This window comes from Octopus sinensis, linkage group LG4 (genome assembly GCF_006345805.1).
Source record: "Octopus sinensis linkage group LG4, ASM634580v1, whole genome shotgun sequence".
In the NCBI taxonomy this organism is placed as follows: domain Eukaryota; kingdom Metazoa; phylum Mollusca; class Cephalopoda; order Octopoda; family Octopodidae; genus Octopus; species Octopus sinensis.
In genome coordinates this window covers 108,739,764-108,759,682 of record NC_043000.1, presented here as the reverse complement: position 1 = coordinate 108,759,682, position 19,919 = coordinate 108,739,764, and the positions used below count along the sequence as shown (strand labels likewise).

Below are 19,919 nucleotides of genomic sequence, written 5' to 3'. Positions count from 1 at the left end.
AATGCATAATTGATGTAAATGTGTGTCTATAGCCTTCTTCAGCCGCGTACAATTACTACTTCAAGGACATGTATTACATTATAAGTTTTACGTTGGGGATGCAAATCCTCATAGTCGTGTACTATATATATATATATATATATATATATATATCTTAAGTATGCTGTTGACTGATTTGTTGTGGTCTGGTTGCAACTCAATACACAAGCATTTTCATATTTTGGTGTGTTACAGTAACTCGTTGTATTTTCTCTTCTTTATAATAGTTTTTTTTTTGTGTGTGATTTTATTATAGAATTTAGCTTCTAAGATGTTGTTTCTGCAAGCTGACGTTGGAGTTGACATCTGTAGACTCAGTTGGACATGCTTTGGAATCCTAATGATTATTTCTGAGAGGAGTTTATGGAGGAGGCACTCGAAGACTCCTCCACTGCCCCATTTCAGGAATCGTGGATCGCAAAAATGGATAGATTGAGGGTTTACATAGTTCTCTTTATCTTTCTTTCTTTTTTATTAAACTGTCAGCCTTATCTTCACATTTCTTGATTTCAATACTCATTTAAAAAAAAAAAAAAGACCTCTTCCCAGAAAAAGTTTTTTTTTGTTTTTTCTGAAGTCCAGTACAGAAAAATGGTTAAAAATATAGGTAACTGGAACTGCAAAGATGTAATGTGAAATATAAAAATAATAACGATGATGATAATCCTACTAATCCCAGGATTTTTAAGTTTGGTTCCGGGCAGTGACCATAATAATAATAATAATATTAGGAATAAGAAGTTTCCCCAAGACACCTGATGAGGGCTGGAGGGTGTATCAGCTGGGTCAGTTGGCGACAAGCAAGATGAGGCCAAGTGTCCGTCAAATGTAAATAATGTACTTATTTTTGAATTCTAATTGAATTACACTTTTTATTTCAGTACTTTCTGAAATTTTACTGGGTGTGTGTCTCTCACATTGTTTCAGACGAAATGCTGGTGCAAGTTTGCCTTGCATCCTTTCAACCCTCAAAGGACAAAACACAAAATTGCCCTAGTGTGCTAACCACTCTGCCATCTTATAATAATAATCCTTTCTATTAAAGGTGCAAGGCCTAAAATTTTAGGGAGAGGACTAGTCAATTAGAGTGACCCCAGTTTTTCACTGATACTTAATTTATTGACCTCGAAATGATGAAAAAGCAAAGTTGACCATTGCAGAATTTGAACTCAGAATATAGCGACAAGCGAAATACCGCTAAGCATTTTGTTCAGCTTGCTAATGATTCTGCCAGCTCGCAGAAGGACAATTAAGTGCAAAATATTTGGTCGTGGTAACATTTGATGAAATTTTGGTGTGTGTAAACAGTGGTGTGCAGTGAAAGCTGCTTACTGTGGTCATTTTGGAATGAGAATTTCTTGATAACATTAAACAGTGGATATAACAATATCTGGACCTCTGATATTAATTAAGATGATCATTTTGGTAACATTATCCAAAGCTATGAAAAGCAGTTTCTACTCTGTGTGTGTGTGTGTGTGTGTGTGTGAACAAATACAAATTGGAAACAACATAGTTATATACTCATACACATGCTTACAGCTGTGCATACGTAATACAGCAATTTATACACACATACATACATCTGTGCATACATATTACAGTTATCTATACACATCAAATATATTCCATTTGCACACGTGTGTGTAATATATCCAAAAATAATGAAATTATACATCATGATAATTAACCTTTCTACTATAGGGCACAAGGCTTGAAGTTTTGAGAGTGGGGGCTACTCAATTACATCGGTCCCAGTGCAGAACTGGTATTTATTTCATTGACCCCTGAAAGGATAAAAGGCAAAGCTGACCTCAGCAGAATTTGAACTCATAACAAAGAGAGCGCAAAGAAATACTTCTCGGCATTTTGTCCGACATGCTAACAATTCTGCCAGCTTGCCATGTTGATGATGAGTATGATGATGATGATAATAGATTAAATAAAAGGATAAAAATATTAAACAAATAGGTATTTAAAGTAAATATTTTACCAGTAAAATTTTCTCTTCTTAAGAAATACCATCATTCTTTCATCCCTGGTGCTGTATGGCAGATTCTAGGTTATTCTGTTGGTAGTAGTTGTGATTCTGGTATCATATGTCTTACATATTTATTCACAGGCATGGTCCTCTCTCCCACACACACACGCTTCTCAACTCTCTGTATATTGTGTTCTGTGTCTTCTCTCTCTCTCTCTCTCTTACTTTCTTTGGTGCCATTTAGTGTCTGTCTCAAATCGTCTTCCATGCTTTGATATTCAATTTCTTCAGTCGCACCAGCTGCGTATAATAATAAAAAGAAACCCCACTCTCTCTCTCGCTCTTTCTTTTCTCCACCCAGATGCACACTTAACTCTGTGTGTGTTTGTGAGAGAGATTTTAAATATAATCTCTTACATGTGTTCATAAATAGTAACATAAACCAATACTTCATTCTGTGTGTGTCTCTCTCGCCTCATCTATGTGTATATATATGTGTGTGTGTGTATATATATATATATATATATATATATATATATATATATATATATATGGGTGTATGTGTTGTTTTTGCTGGTTTCAGTGAAAGGCTGTGGCCTTTCTGGGGATGTCTGTATATATATGTGAATATATACATATAAAAGGGATGACCACTACGTGGACATCCATTATGCTAGAAGTAGATCCGCTATGGTCTTACCACTAAGAAAGGAATGTTCTCAAGAATATTTATATGTGAATATATGTATATACCTGAGATTATGTTGTAAGAAACTTGATTCCCAACCATGTGGTTCCGGGTTCAGTCCTATTGTGTGGCACCTTAGGCAAGAGTCTTCTACTATAGCCTTGAGCTGACCAAAGCTTTGTCAGTGGATGTGGTAAATGGAAACTGAAAGAAGCCTGTTGTTTGTCCCCACCCCACTGCTTGACAACTGGTGTTGGTGCATTTGCATCCCTGTAACTTAGCAGTTCAGCAAAAGAGTCTGATAGAATAAGTACCAGACTTTAAAAAATGGTAAAATGTAGTGAGGTTGATTCATTCGGTTAAAATTCTTCAAAGTAGTGCTCCAGCATGGCCGCAGTCTAATGACAAACAATATATAAACGGCTTGCACACAAATTGAAAACTGGCCAAAATACTTCTACACATAATTTAGTTATGGGACTATTCTTCTTGTTTGTCTCATTGTTGGTGTAGGTGTGTGTGTGTTTTGAGTGGAAAACCAGACAAATACATTGCACACACACACACACACACACACACACATATATGCGAGCTTAGTCAACTCCAGCTTTACTATCAATCCGTTTCCTCTTTCTCTCCCCAACCATACTCTACTCTTTTGACACACCAAATCTTTCTTTCCATTGTCTTCTACTTTCCCAAGAATCCAAACTACTTGCAAGGGTCCTTATTTTACTCCAAAGACAGTGATTGGAACAATAGAAAACAAGACACATAGGAATGTGTTTATTTTTTCCCCCTCTCAACATTCTGCATCAATCCTATCTGAGTCTTTTTTTGCTATTCTTTCCTCAGTAATCAAGAAAACAAAATGGTCTTGGATTGGATCCACTTTATGCACCACCAGCACCAGCACCTTAGAATTTCTCATGGTTTTGTGCCAATCTGAGGAATTATTATTACTCCAGGGTTTAGAATATCTGGAGAAAAGAGCCTTTGTGAACAATTGTTCTCTGTAACATTACACACCAGGCATCCTATAATTAAGGCAGAATTTCATATAGGCATAGTGGCAAGAAGTTTGCTTTCCGATCTCATGGTCTCAGGTTCAGTCCCTCTGCATGCCACTTTGCTCAAGTGGCTTTCATAATCTCAGGCCAACTTAATGTCTTGTGAGTGGATTTAATAAACAAGCTGAAAGAAGCCTGTCATATGAGAGCACACACACGTGAGTGTGTTACTGTCTTCCTTGCCTTTCACTGCATATTTTGATAGTCGTAAACAAGTACCCCCGTTATGTAAGCAGTGTCTTTAGTTTCCAATGTTCTGTGAAAACATATCTGGTGAGAGTTGGCAACAGGAAGCACATACAACTGGAGAAAATCAACCTCAATAAATCCCATCCAATCCATGACAGCATGTAAAAGAGGATGTTAAAACAATGATGATGAGTTTAGAAAATACTGTCTTCTTTACTGGACAGCCAATGTGTGTGTGTGCTGTGTACATCTAGATGCCTGTTTCTAAGAGACACATTTCCATTTCACATATGCATCTCATCTTTTCTCTCTCGTTCATACAAATTTGCTCTTCTGCCCCTTCCTTATCCACTCATACTTTGGAATATATCCTGTTTCTTTGGAAATGGTGTCTTCATTCCATACACAATATGGCTGTGTGGTTAAGAAACTTGTTTTGCAACCATGTGGCTCTGGGTTCAGTCCCACTGTAGAGCACCTTGGGCAAGTAGCTGCTGCTCCAATAGAACTAGTCTGACCAATTCCTTTGAGTGGATTTGCCAGGTGGAAACTGTATGTGTGTGTGTGTGTGTGTGAATGTATTTGAGTTTGTATCCCACACTCCTCTGCTTGACAACCAGTGTTGGTTTGTTTATGTCCCTGTAATATAGCTGATCAAGAAAAAGGGATTTATAGAATAAGTAATAGACTTAAAAAAATAAGTCCTGGGGTCGATTTGTTTGACTGTTCCCTTCAAAATGATGTCTTAGCATAGCTAGAGTTCAGTGACTGAAACAAGAAGATAAAAATGCTAAAAATGAAGATAGACAATCTAGAAGGCATTAATTTTCTAGAATATCTAGTTGCTCAGTTCTCAGGACAAATCCTGCTGTCAATGGTTGTCTGTCGATGGTGTTTATGCATTAAGTATGATACCTAGATGGCCATTTTGATTCAATACTGCCTCAATTGTGTATACTGGACTTTTGACTCAGCTGGTTGGCTATTTGCAACATTTTACTGTTTCATAAATTGGAGGTGACAAATTCTTATCCAAGGATGTGGCTGACTGTAAGTAAGTGCTATCAAAAAATCCAAAATGCATCTGGCACTGAGACTGGGATCAACTATTGTCTCCTTTGTGTTTCTACACAGCATGTCTGTAAAAGATGTTATCTCAGGACAAATTCCCTAGTAACTAGCCTATCAATGGTGTACATAATTATTGAATATGATACATGGATAACTATGTTCCTATTGATTTTTGTGTATATATGCACAAGTATGTTTGTAATCATAAAATTAATGTACCTGATACTTATTTAAATTCTTTGCTTTTATTTTATTTTATTTATTTTTTTTTTTAGTTTCAGTTCAAAAGTTTATCATTTTATTTGTATCAGAAATAAATACTTCAATTCTACCATTCCACTGCCATTAGTAAACTCAGAGCCACTCCGCTTGAGACTAAGCTACTTGTTGGTGTAAGGCAACTGACATGAGAATGAGTGATGAAAGGACTTTGTGCTAAAATACTGTCTCAGTCCCTGTTATTGCTTCATCTACACTCCGCTCCCAACGTTTCCTCGAGGGTTCCTTATTTTTGCATTCATTGAAATTTCAGTTGATGTCGTTCAACGTCATTTTAGGTTTGCATAAATTATCTCCCTTTGATTTAATATTCCACACTAGATTTGATAATTAAAAAATAATAAAAACCGAGTAGAAGTTATCATTCAATTGCTATTTAGTGGTGTTTGTGCAATTTTAAGTAATTGTACCGTGTTTCATGATTTAAACTACCAATTTACATTTTAGCTGATTATTGCAGTAATACTTTCAATAGGTTATTGCAAAACTGGCAAGAAATAATATAGTATATTGAACTTATTGTATACACTGTTCCTAAACTATTTCGTGTGTGTGTCTGTCTGTCTGTATTTTCCAGAAGTGAAAATACCAGAGTTCTTAGATTCCATGTTCAAATCCACTGCCAGTGTTTTGCTGTATTTTGGACAGTTGTGCACTGAATTCCGTATATTTCCTCCAGCAAAGTTATCAAGACCAGCTCTTAGAATTTCTGCAAATATTATTGGATAGAAAATAATCTTCTGATGCATTTTATATTTCGTGTGCAATAAGTAGAATCGTGGCTGTTGTAGTTGATCAGCTTACTTCCCAACTGCATGGTCTTCGGTTCAGTCTTACTGTATGGCATCTTTGGGCGTCTTCTACTACAGTCCAGGTTGACCAAAGCCTTGTGAGTGGATTTTGTAGAGAGAAACTGAGAGAAGCCCATCATATAATATATATGTGGGCTGTTCTTACATATATTATGTGAGAGAGAGAGAGTCCAACTCGTGCCTGCATGGAAAAAAAAAAACAGGACAGTAAATGATCATTTCACACACAGAGACACACACACACATGTGCGTTTGTTTGTACTTTTATCTTGATGTCACATCATGGTTGCAGACAAGCATCATCATCATCATACAAACAAGGTTGTTCATTTCCAGTTTTCTGTGGCAAACCTGTTTGGCCTTGCAGACATATTATTTTACTTGGCAAGAGTATCTGGCCATAGAAAGAAATCTGCCTGAACGTATCCCCTCCGATTCTCGTAAGCATGGTAAAATAGATGTTAAATGATAATGATGCTACACACCATGAAACTGGAAACTCTTGGAGTGTTTCAACACTTCAAATTTATGGAATTTTTTTTTTTTTTTGTTATTGTTGGTTTTTATCCCAAGCTAAGCACACTCCTGTAGATCTCGCATCAGACATTGCAACCATAGCATCTCATCTTTATTTTTTTTTCTCCAAGACTCTGTATCTAATGTGTCATATCTAATGGACATCAGATATGAAGTGGGATTTGAGGAAAAAAATGTAGACTGAAAGAAAAAGTACAAAAAAAAAGGAAAAGCATGAATGCTGGGGTTGACTTGTTTGATTTAAAACCCTTCAAGGTAGTGCTCCAGCATGGCTGCTGTTTAATATCTGAAACAAGTAAAAGATAAAAGATAACTATCTTTCTTTATTCAATAATTACTTTAAATCTCTTCTTTTCCTTTTTGCCTTTTATCTTCTGTTTTGTGTGTGGGGGGGGGGGAAGAAACAGCTAAGACATGGACAAAAATGTGCCTAGATATGTTGAGATTGCTGATATGAGAGATAGCAGTTGTGTAAGTGAATCCTAGAAGCAACCACATGGGCAGCATTCTAGAAATGTTCTTACTTATCACTTTTGGCCACTCATTTCAACATCTAAGTGGGAAAACAGATGCATATACACACACACACAAACACATGCATATTTTTTTGTAGTTAGATGTATCTGCATATTTACATGTACATATACCAAAAATATATACTCAAAATGCATAGACACAAGAATATATCAGAGCAAGTAAAGTTTAGCACACACACACACACTCATAGAGAAAGGAAATCTTAGGCTGAAGAATTTATTCAAAAATGCATGGGCATGTATGTTTGAGAATGAGGAATTGTAAGTGTGTGTGTGTTTATGATGTCAAACTGCATTTAATTCAGTTTCTTTAATAGTAGTAATAAAATCATCAAACTCTGTTGTATTCTAATCACACAATCAATTTTCCTTTGTAGAACCAGTTTTTTTTTTTATCATACAACCAAAAACATCCTACCCCCGCCGCTCTAGTTTATTTAGCTGTCCTTAGGGGCCTTATCCTTTTTATTTCTCTTTCTCCAAGTTGATGTAGGGGGAGACTTTTTTTCCTTTCTTTTTTAATTCCATTTTATTTCTTCAAATGATAATCTGCTGCCAAACCCTGTTCTCTGTTTTCTATTAACTATTTATAGCTTATGGTACTCACTACTCTCTTACAGCTGGCATTGGTGGCAGGGATGTTAGCTAGATCACTAACACATCTTCTTCGCTATGCTTTTTCCTTCTTGCTCTTCTCGTCCTTTCCTCCCACTTTCCAAATATCTGTAGATTCATTGCACCCTAGTCTAGAAGATTCTTTACACTTCTGTCTATCTCATATCCTCTCTCACTCATTCACTCATACATCACACACTCACTTTCTCTCTTCAACAGCCCAATATTTTTCTTAGCACAGACAAACTCGTCTGTAAATGCTTCTTCTCTCTACATAGGCATTTGGCACTTAGGTGTAGCAGCCATCTTGTGAACCTAGGCTACTTTAGTGCTGCTACCATTTCGAAACGGGGGTAAAACTGCTGGGCATTCATTTTGTTATTTCTTTCAAAGTATAACTAATCTAATAACAAATTCTTTAATGAAAATCATCAAAAGATTTTTTCTAATGTTTTTTACTTTTATAAATTTATAAAATTTATTATTTATAATTGAGGATTTAGATATTCACATGTGTGAATACTATCATCATCTCCTCTAACATACCAATAATTTTGAGAGAAATTAGATGAACAAACACCCTCCTTTTTTTCTTTAAATTTTGGAACTGGAAAGAGAACACAAGTTAAAGGGTAGTAACAACAACAATAACACAAGAGAAAAAAAAAAGGGCTGAAATAAAACCCCTTTCAAGTAAAGAGAAAAAGATAAATGGAGACAAAATACCATCATAGTGGAAACATGGAAGGAAAAAATTGCCAAAGCTGCTACATGTGACAAAGTCTAAGACTGAGTATTTAGAGTGGATGACGCTGCATTCTTTAATTGTTCGTTTGCCAACTGTCTCTTCAGAGTGAAGAAGACTGAGTGTCTTGAACTAAAGATTCCCATTTCTATGTGTCTCATTTTGTTAAACCAACCCCGTTTCCCCTGTTATCACTTGTGATTGGATAATTCTACTCCCCAACAAGGTGTGTCTTCTGCCAATTGCTGACTGGGTTTCTATTGGTTTAGCAGTGAAGACAACAGCAATAGCAAAGGAAAAAAAACAAAAACAGACAGAAAAAAAAAGGCAAATATACGCGTGTGTATATGATGACAACAAAGATGAGGACACTTTCTATTGGCTGGATGTTTATATCTTTTGGGATTTACTCTTATGGACTTATTTGATAAACCATATTTTGATATTTGGTTTAAATTTTCTCCGTTGTTTCTATCTCTCTCGTACTTTCTCTTTTACTTAAGTATACCCACCTCTCTCTCTCTCTCTCTGCCATACACAAATACACACATAAAACCAAGAAAAAAGTAAAATAAGAAAGAAAAAAAAAAACGAGATTTATTTTCATGCATGCTTACACACACACACACACACTCATTTCAAAGTTTCAGTAGATCTGCTAGAGTTCCAAAGTATGGTCCTTTCGTAACAAAAACAGAATAGAAACCCATCAACCCATCATTTATGCAAACAGACAAATGTAGAAAGGGAGGAGACTGCATGCATCAGCCAAACCTCAAAATTCCGTTGCATGCTTCATTGAACAGGAAACCATAATTATTTCTTCTGTTCCTTATTAACTTCTCCATTACCTTCCTCACTCTTTTTCTCTCCATATATATATTTATGTGTGTATGATAATCCATTCCATCCTGCCCTTCTGCTTCCTCTAAACCTGTTGAGTCTATTCTCTGCTTTTACTTTTTTCGTCTTTTTTTCCTCATTGAATATTGATCAGATCTGGACCAAGTTTGATTTTGTCGTTTAACATTTGATTTTCATTTCTCTGTTGCTCTTTTTGCAGCTTTTCTATCTGTCCAACTATCTATCTACTTGTCTGTCTCTCTCTCTTTCACTCTCTCATGGCTCCACCATCTTTGTTTTAGTTCATCAAAGGCTAACATATCCTCACTGCTTTGAGAGAGATTTGATTACTATTTCTGACAGATAGTAACCACATACACTCATTCATTGGCATGTAGTTAATGTGGTCTGGTATATATATATATATATACGTAGTGTAAGCGTAAAACAAGGTGCAGTGCAGTCTATTCTATAATTTGGAAAGGTTCCAATATTGCTCCAAGTGGATGTTTGTTGACTTATATTTCAACTTAGCACCTTAAAGAAATATCCCATCTATTGTTATTTTCATTTACAATACTAAAATACTGTTGTTTATTTCATAAAATTCCAGTCCTTCCATCTGGTATTGAATTGTGATGGTCATAATGGTATTGTTGATTTGAACTGTTGCATTTACTTCTAACAATGCACAGGAAATGTGTCAGTTTTCTTTCCCACTCAACTTAGCCAACAGTTATAATCCAGTATTAAAAATAAAACTATTACTGAAGGGCTATTATTGACTGAAATTAGTAATATTAGTCAAGTTTTTTTAATCATTTTTCTTTTTCCTCTGTTGATACTACTAATAGTAACTTGTATTTCGAGTTTTGATCAAAAAGGAAACAATCACCTGATTTTGAGTTTTATACACACACACATACACTAGTCAATTCTTGACAACCTGAGTCCACAATCTAGTTTCATGTTTCCTCAATAACCTATTCATTACTTCTTTGTAGAAATTATTATTGGTGACAATCTAGTTTTAGTGTTTCATTTTCTGAATCCAAAACCACAATTCATTTTCTATTATTTCACTTCTGTGTTGAGGCATAAAAGTGCAGAAGAAAATAAAGACAAAAACAAAAGAAATTCACAACATTTACAACAAGACAAAACCTACTAAAATCTTCTTCCTGCCAGCTCTATTGTTAATTAACATTTTCTGATCTTACAATCAATCCCCACCCACATTCACTTCCTCTTATTATTATTTTTTTCACAGTTTTTTGTTGATTTATTATGAACACCACACCACATCTGAGCAGTTTATTCCCACTCTTTTAGCTTATACTCATTATACTTATTATTATCATTATTATTATTATCATCCTCTTGTCCTTTCAGGATCAATAAAATAGCAGTTAAGCACTGGGAGTCAATGTAATCAACTAAGACCCTCCCCCAGAATTTCAGGCCTTGTGTGCCTATCTTAGAAACTACTACTACTGCTGCTGCTACGTTTTTGGGCAGGGCTTGTTCAAGTGGACACTGTAGAGCTGGTCAGTTGGAGATATATTTCTCTCCATATAGTTCAGTGCCTGAGTGTTTCGTGTTCAAATACTGCCAAGGGCGCTTAAATATTTATCTTTAATCTTTCCTAGGAGTTTGGACTAGTAAGATAAAATACTAATGTAGTCTTTGCATCCCTGTATCTAGCAGAATCTCATTGAGTTGATGAGAAACTCTTTTTAAAAATAAACTTTTGAGTCCATTTTTTTTTTCTTCACTGCCTTTTGTCTCAACCTAGAACGTCTCAACTGCAAAAAACATTTAAAAGTTCAGCTGTGTGTTTCAAGACTTCTCTGTAACAAAATACAGTTGGCCTCATTATACTTTCAAACATACATACATGTGTGTGTGTGTGTGTTTGACACATGTTTCCATGGGGATATTCTCTCTTTGAAATTTTCAGGTAACTGCCGTCCATTTGAGTGTTTTGGAGATAAACACTGAGACTATTGTATCCATACTAACCCATACAATATAGCTAGATATCCTCATCTGGAGTGCTTTACACTGGGTTCCACTTGATTCTTTGAATCCAGTTCTATATATATATATATATATATATAGTCTGTAGATCTGAAAAGTGGGGGGAAAAAACATCCCTTATTTGCAAAAAAGATAAAGGTGAACAACAAGAGGGGGCATCCAACAGAAACTATACCTCATTAATGTGCTCATCCACACACCATGCTAGCCTGGAAAATCATTTGTATGATAAATTAATTAACACACACTCAAACTGATGTTAATTCAACTTGAAATTTCGACTTGTTTCATCTGGTGATTTCATTCACTTCTGTTTAATTAGTTTGATTTCTGTGTTTGTAAAATTTTACTCTTCTCTCTCTTCTGTTGGTTTTTTGTTTTTCGGTTTTTGGTAATAAAAATAGAAAGAGAAGTAAACTGGTCAAACTTGAAGTCAACTCGTCTTTAAACCATTCCTAGTGAAAGTCCACCTTTTAAAATCTCTCTCTCCTTGATTTTCTTTCTCTTTTTTTTTCCTCTCCTTTCTTCTATAACATCACCCTAGTTTTTTTCTCTTTGATGTTAGTCATTTAGTCCGTCTGTGGCCTTGGAGCCACACACATTCACACATTTCTGGACATACACTGAATAAGAAATACTTCTGTCTTAAAGAAGGAAAAAAAAAAAGCAACCTTTTCTCCCACTCAGACACAGCATTTATGACTCTTATGCTTTCTCACACGAACACACCCATATATATATATATATATAGACATTATATTTTACGCAATAAATATACACAAAGATAGAAAGCTTCTGTGAAATATTTTCTCTGGTTTGTTTTATCATTTTACTTTTATCTGTCTCCAAATAGTAAACGGATTGTTAAGAAACTCTTATATATACACACATACACATAGGTACATTTTTTTTTCTTTCCATCTGTGACTAACTTTTATCCCTCCCCCTTCTTTCTCATTCTGCCCTAATATTTATCCGCTATACACTCAAAACTCTCTTTGTCTTTCTCACTATATATATATATATATATATATAGGCACTCCTCTACTTTAATTGTTTTTTCTCTTGAATTATTTTGCAATTGGTTATTTTTATTTTTTTTTGATCAAAGACAAACCAATTTAAATTCTGTTGTACATAACTATCCTTCTACTCTTCTTCCTCCTCTTCCTCCTCTACTACTACTACAACACACACACACTGGCGTCTGTTAACCTTTTAAGACAAGTAGATTCTCAAAATTTTGTTAATTCTTTTTGTACTTTTCATTTATACACACACACATACACACTCTCTCTTATTCACACTCAATTGTTTTATTTGTTTAATACTTTTACAAATATTATTTCCCCTCTTCTTCCCACTCACCCTGCCACCTACTTCACTGCATTTTTTTTTATTCATAGCTCTTTAACACAACCTCATGCTTTTCTGAGAAATTTTTCAAAGCTTAACAACAAAAAAAGGGAGGGAAAAAGTGTGAGGAGATAGAGAGAAAAAAACAATTTTTTTTTTTCTTATTTAAACTATACTGTCATTTTGATTTCTTCATATTTTGACTGTGAAAATGTTTTGTTGTACTGGTTGTAGGAAATCTAAATCGAAGAAGATTTTGCAAGTAACACCAGACAACAAGAATTCTGAAAATCCAATTTACAAGTCAGGAAACGGAGTTGAGCCACCAATTGTTGAGAAAGTAGAACTTGACCTTCAAACAAAACGAGCCAGCGTAGAAACAACAGACATCAAAAAAGAGACTGCACCTGATCCAGTTGCATCTTCTAAAGAAAATACTTCTACCTCAGAAGCAAAGGCTAAAGAATTTAAACAGGACATTGTGAAAAAGCCCAGCAGTGAACAACCAGTTTCCTCTCTACCGTTTGCAAGTGAACTTATTAAAGCATCACAAAAAAGAGAAAAACGTATTGCCAGTGAGCTATCCAACGCTCTTGCTATTGCTGCTGAAGAAAGAGCTCGACTCAATTCTGGCGAAATGTCAGCTGAGCAAATGATAAAATCAATTGAGCGTCTTGAGACGGCGGTGGTGAGCCTGGAACGGGTATCCACACGGCTTGAGACTATTGCCAACACTTCCGGAAAGTTAGTTAATGCAGGCAACTCTGAAGGTAAGAAATTAAATTTCTCTTTTTATCCCCCCACCTCCTTTCTTTATTATTAGGAAAAGATCAAGTGCTTCCAGTTGACCTCAAAGAACTTTTCCCAGCTAAGATTCACTGAAGTTCCCACATCTCTTTCTAACAGCTAAGTAAACTTAAGTATTACAGAAATAAGTTTTCGGTCCAAATATTCAACAGAACACCTGCAAGACATAAAAACTTGTAGATTTATGCCTTATCAGTTCAGCTATTTCACTTCTATATATGGTTGCACTCCAACTTCTAACAGGGCCTCTGCCGTGGTTTCAACACCTTAGGTCAGCCCTGCAGTGTGTGCCTCCTTTTCTTTTGGCCCTCCACTATGCAACCCCTTCTCTCATCCATACAATGTACACCCACTTCCCTCAATCCTACAGTATGCTCCCTCTTCTCCCTGACCCATAGTGTGTGCCCCTTCTCTAATTATTCCCTACAACTTCCCCCAACCATTACCCTCTATCACACTAGCTGAAAACGGCACCTGGATATTCTGATTAAACATGAGGTCTATAGTTTTATGCTCATTTTGTGTATCACCAAGTAAATTTCTTATCTGGCATAATTTGAAACGTTTCATGCCGTGACTGGACATAACCCCATAAAAGCCTATTATCTACTACAATCTACTAACCCAGTCGTATGTCTTGTTGAGTTTCATGCTTTAGGTTAAATTAAGAAATTTTATGTTCAGTTGCTGCATACTCTATTCAGGATTAAAAGTATCTAAACTATTAATTTGTTGGAATAGTGGAATTGTCTTACCATTTTCTAAGTCGTGCAATCCTGCTGTAAAACAGCCAGTGTGGCTTATTACTGATCAGGGGCAAATCAAATCTAAAATGGCTATATAGTGCTAGATAATTGGTCTCCGGTTCAAATCCATTGTTGGCACTGTAATAATGTCATTAGACAGGACACTTAATTTTGGCCACTTCAACCAAGTGATTGTTATCACTCAGTAGAAGTTATTTTTTTATATTACCAGGGATGGTCTGGCATCCCTTTCCAAAAGAGATTTTTGCCCAATGCCCTGATATTTTAGCTATCCCTTATGTTAGTTTCCGTAGATGTGATTGATAGCTCCTTTTAGCAAGGTGACCTAATTAGCAGTGGAGGAGAGTGTTTCAAAGTATAGTAGTCGGAATACGAATCGAAGGGTGGAGTTTAGAAAGCTCTTGACTCTATTAGCAACAAAAAAGAAACTCTGTCTCCAATTAAAGTTTGATACTGCATGGGACCAAAATATTAGTATTGAATGCAAAGGATGTACAAAAATTGGAAATGGATGACGCACGCATGTTTTGCTAGGCATGTAATTTGTGTGTGCATGATTGATGGATGACAAATGAATCGAGAGAAAAACAAGGTGTGAGAGGAAAGTTCTTAGATGGAGATCGTGTGTTTGAAAGGTGACAGACATGTAAAGAAGTCATCATCATCATTTAACATCCACTTTCGATGCTAGCATGGGTTGGACGATTTGACTGAGGTCTGGCGAACCAGACTCCAATCTGATCTAGCAGAGTTTCTACAGCTGGATGCCCTTCCTAACGCCAACCACTCTGAGAGTGTAGTGGGTGCTTTTATGTGCCACTGGCACGAGGGCCAGTTTGGTGATACTGGAAACGGCCACGCCCAAATGGTGCTTTTTACGTGCCACCTGCACAGGAGCCAGCCCAGCTGCACTGGCAATGACCTCGCTCAAATATTTCACATGCTACGAGTACAAGTGCTAGTAAGGCAATGCAGTAAAGTGCTAGTAAGGCAACGCCCCAACCAATTCAGGGCAAAGACCAAAAAATATGTTGTTGTAAGTTGATGGTACACCATGACACATTTTCACCACGATCTTTCTCTTCCAAGTGGGGTGACCATGCATCTCACCCACAGCATCATACCCATTCCTGTCATACTTTAACTTCTGATTATCTGGCATAAAACCACCTCCCTCAATACTGCTCTCCCACCTCGGTTGAGAGATTTTGTCTTGTGAATTACTTGTTGACTTCACTAGTGCCAGATAAAAAGGACCCAGTACACCCTGTAAAGTGGTTGGTGTTTGGAAGGGAACCCAGCCAGTGAAAACCTGCTATGGCAGACATTGGAAATTGATGTAGTTCTCTGGCTTGCCAATTCCTGTTGAACTGTCCAACCTATGCCAGCATGGAGAATGGATTCTACATGATGGTGATGATGAGGTATTAAAGGGCGATATCAAGAAGCATTCCGGCTGGATTCCCAAAATATCACTGACTCAGACTATGGATATTATCCAAGTAACTTATTCTACCCTTAGATCTCCTGCCAGTTGGCTTGTCTTGAATCTGTTTTCTGATTCTTTCCTCTGACAGTCTAACCACATGGCCATAGCTGTGATCTCTTATGTAATTCAATATTTCCAAAGGCGTTTACTAAAAACTAAGATTTTCTGTACATCTTTGAATTTTTTTTTTTTTTAATTTCCAATCATTATAACAACCATGAAAAAGAAATTGCATTCTTATGTAACTATGGACCCATTTCATTTCATTCCTTAGGCAACTGTTTCTGTTTGTTTATTTCCATTATAAATGTAGCTTTTCCAATGTATTGAATAGAAAGGAATTAACAACCAAATTATTTATTTAAAAAAGCAAAATTTCAAAGACTATCTTTTTCTCATAAACATACTGATTAAAAATAAATTGCATGATCATCAACCCATGTGAGTGTAGAGAATGGATATGATGAAGTGGTCATCATCATTGTTTTAATGTTCTCTTCTCCATGCTTGCATGGCTGAGATGGAGTTTGTTGAGACAGATTTTCTACTGGTGGATGCTCTTCCTGTCATCAACCCGTGCCTGTTTCCGAGGAAGGTAATATTTTCCCCCCGTGACCAGACATATTTTCACAGGACATTGGAAATGAATGACACTGCTTGTATAACAAGGATAATCCTTTACAACTGTTACACCATGCCAAATCAAGGACACACACACACATATGATGGATTTTTTTTTTAGTTTCCATCAACGAAAAATCCATTCTGAAGGCCTTAGTTGGTATGGGACTACTGTAGACACATGTTCTAGGTGCCAAGCAGTGGGACTGAACTTGGAATCATGTGGTTGGGAACCACACACCTGTGCCTGCCACTATCTAGGTGGTAAAACACTGCCTCAAAAAATAAATAGATAAAAAAACATGCAACCCATACCAGCATGGAAAAGCAAACTAAAAATGATGATGATGATCTCCAGCTCCAGAAGTTTCTTTACTATCAGACCAGACATTCAAGTAATCAGTGAAGTAAAGAAACGGGATAAAAACAGGGTTTTCGGTTTTCTGTTTTGATTGTTGAATGTGTTGAGTTGGGGGAAATAATGGTTGGGACGATGGAGTGTAAAAACGGTCTGTGTCGTCACAGAAACCCTTCTGACATTGGTTGTTTACTATCTTCCATCACCTACAAATATTATGCCTTGGTTCTAGAGAATTCCATCCTTCAAAAAAAAACAAAAAAACCAGTGGGGTAAAAAAATAAAGCAAAGAAAAAATATGAAACCTCACACACCTACCAAAACCACTGCTATGTTGACAAGTTTGCTGGATTCCAATTCTCTGTTGAGTTGCCGACCAATTGCAGTTAATTGAAGAATTGGACATTGGTAGAAGCTAGTCCTGTCCAATATGTCTGTCTATTGTCCAGCCATCATTACAAATTATATGGGTATAAAGTAGTTCCAGTGCTGAAGACAAAACACACCGGTTGGTGCCAGACTCTGTGCTGCTTCTTTGTAAAAGTGTTAATGTCTCTTAATTTGCTAAGAGCTTCACAAGTCAGTACTTAACTGTGCATTTGTGGAACTGGGTAGATAAACATTGCTCACTCTGTCATCACTATTCCCAGTTCTCTCCCTCACACATTATCACCATCAGCGTCTTTCCTTTCCAACTGGGTTAACTATGTCTCTCCCTGACGGCAAGACACCTGTTCTTGTCTCTCTATCACACTTTAGCCTCCAATCACCCGGCTAAAACCTCCCACCTTCTTCTATGCTACTCCCTCCCCCTTGGTTTTGTCTTGTTACTTAGCGACTGTACTTGTGCCAGTGCTTTGTAAAAAAGTACACTCTGTGGAAGTGGTTAGTATTAAAAAGGGCACCCAGCTATAGAAACCATGTTAAAGGAGACACTGGAACATGGTGCAGTCCTCTGGCTTTCCAGTTCTTGTCAGATTGTCCAATCCACACCAACATGGAAAAAAAATGTTAAACGATGATTATGATTGCTAACCTGTTTGCTAAATGGATTGAGACAAAATATACTTGCCAACGATGCCTGCAGGGAGTTTGAACTTAGTTAGGTCAGTACCATATCTTAGATAATTTTGTTTTATTTATGTCAACACCACCATACCATTCAACAATATCCTTTCTTTATTTGCCATCAACTCTCCTTTATAATGCATAGTGGAAAATGGCTGCTCATAGAATGTGTAGTCTTAATCTTTAGCCCCATGGAGAAGGAGCACGGAATCTTTGTACTTCACTGATATTGGTTAGAGAAAAGGGAACATGGTAGGAAACAGAAAACAGGGTCTTAACATTTACTTAACTGCAATGGAACTTGGAGTTTCTAGAAAATTTGTAAAGATTTTATATTTGTATAGTTTGAAGAGCAAAAGTGATAGTAATGATTTCAGACTCTCTCCAACTGGAAGCTGAATATCAAAGATATGACTACAATACTAAAGGTAGTAAAAAAAAGTTGGTATGAGGAAAATTTGGCTACTGTTGATAATAATTATTTACTCAGTAAATTTTCTGATGTCAACCATTTCAAAATAACTGTTCCAAAGCTTCTACATTGCTCTTAGAGTTTATAGAATGTCTTGATTGTGGAACCTGATTTGCAGGTTAGTAATCCATTTGCAAACTGCCTCAGATATGGCCAAGTGAATTGTTTTTATGACCTGATTTTATTTAGCTTCTGCTCAAAGGATACTACATCAAAAATAGGATAGTTTGTGAGCATAACGATATATACAAATGGAAGTATTAAGTGATGTTATAATTACAAGAACTTGTAATTATTGACGTAATTAATAATTTCTGTGTAATACCTTATATGGTATTTGTGTATTCATGGGTGTATATATATATATATGAATTTATACAGACACTCATTATCATTTTCCATCCTGTTTTTTTCCATGCTAGCATAAACACACACACACACACACCAATCAACAATACATGTAACATACATCACAAACACAGATTCCTACAATCTTGTTTGTTTCTTTTATAACAAAACAATGGGGAAATACTCTCTACATGTGAACTTTGACTCACCCTCCCTCTCTCCCTCCATCACAATATATCCTTAATATTCCAATGGTAGAAATGAAAGGGTGTTTCGGTTTTCAATCCTATCCTATAGGTTCTAATTACAGTTAAATGAAAACACGGTTTGTCCATCTTGATAGAGTTTTGAGTCATATTGGTACACTTAATCCAGAGACTCATACTTCAGTAACACTTGAGTGCTAACGAAAAAAATAGTTCTATATATGTATATATCATCATCATCATCATTTCAATGTCCACTGTTTTCATGCTGGCATGGATTGGATGGTTCAACCAGAACCTGCAGGCCAGAGTTCTGCACCAGGCTCCATTTATCAGCTTTAGCATGGTTCCTGCAACTGGATGACCTTCCCAAAGCTGACCACTTTACAGAGTGAACTGAATGCTTTTTAAAGGGCTTTAGCTCTAGTGAGGTCCAGCAACTTGTAAGACAAAACCCTTCTGGTGAGTGGAGGGAATGGTATTGAGGGGAGAGGCTTTATAGCAGGTAATGGGAGTGGTGTCGAAACGGGTGGATTTCTGTGGAGGCGGTACATGGTTACCCCAGTTGGAAAAGAAAGAGGATGGTGTTGAAGATGGGTCAAGGCATCCCCTCAAGTTACAGGAAGATCTATTTTCCTGTAAAACAATGTCAACCTCATAAGGATGAATGGCAGAATTAACCTGATGATGATTTCAAGTCACAACACTAAGAGTTGACAAATAACAAAGCATTTTCTCAAATTCTACCAATCATCATCATCATTGAACATCCGTTGTCCATGCTGGCACAGTTTGGGCAGGTTGGGCAGCTGGTAAGCTGGAAGGCTGCACCAGACTCCAGTCTGATTTGGCATGGTTCTCTATGACTGGATGCCAGTATCTGCCATGACTGCGATTTTGCTTGGCTTGATGGGTCTTCTTCTCAAGCATGACATAATGCCAAATGGTCTCAGTCACTTTCTCTCTGTGAGGTCCAGCGCTC

The 19,919-nt window shown here is 36.5% G+C and overlaps 1 protein-coding gene across 6 annotated transcripts in view; it reads left to right on the top strand.

Moving 5' to 3' along the window:
- Window positions 1-19,919, top strand: part of LOC115210264 (adenylyl cyclase-associated protein 1) — a 132,008-nt gene that overhangs the window by 42,461 nt on the left and 69,628 nt on the right. For 4 of the 6 annotated variants that reach the window (XM_029778751.2, XM_036502311.1, XM_029778749.2 and 1 more), the window contains exon 2: window positions 13,036-13,571. In XM_029778751.2, coding sequence (XP_029634611.1) covers window positions 13,439-13,571 — 133 coding nt within the window. In that variant the 5' untranslated portion in view covers window positions 13,036-13,438. Of the gene's footprint in view, window positions 1-4,191; window positions 4,197-5,464; window positions 5,596-13,035; window positions 13,572-19,919 lie in introns of those variants that run through there. The other 2 variants (XM_036502312.1, XM_029778750.2) reach the window with 2 other exon arrangements.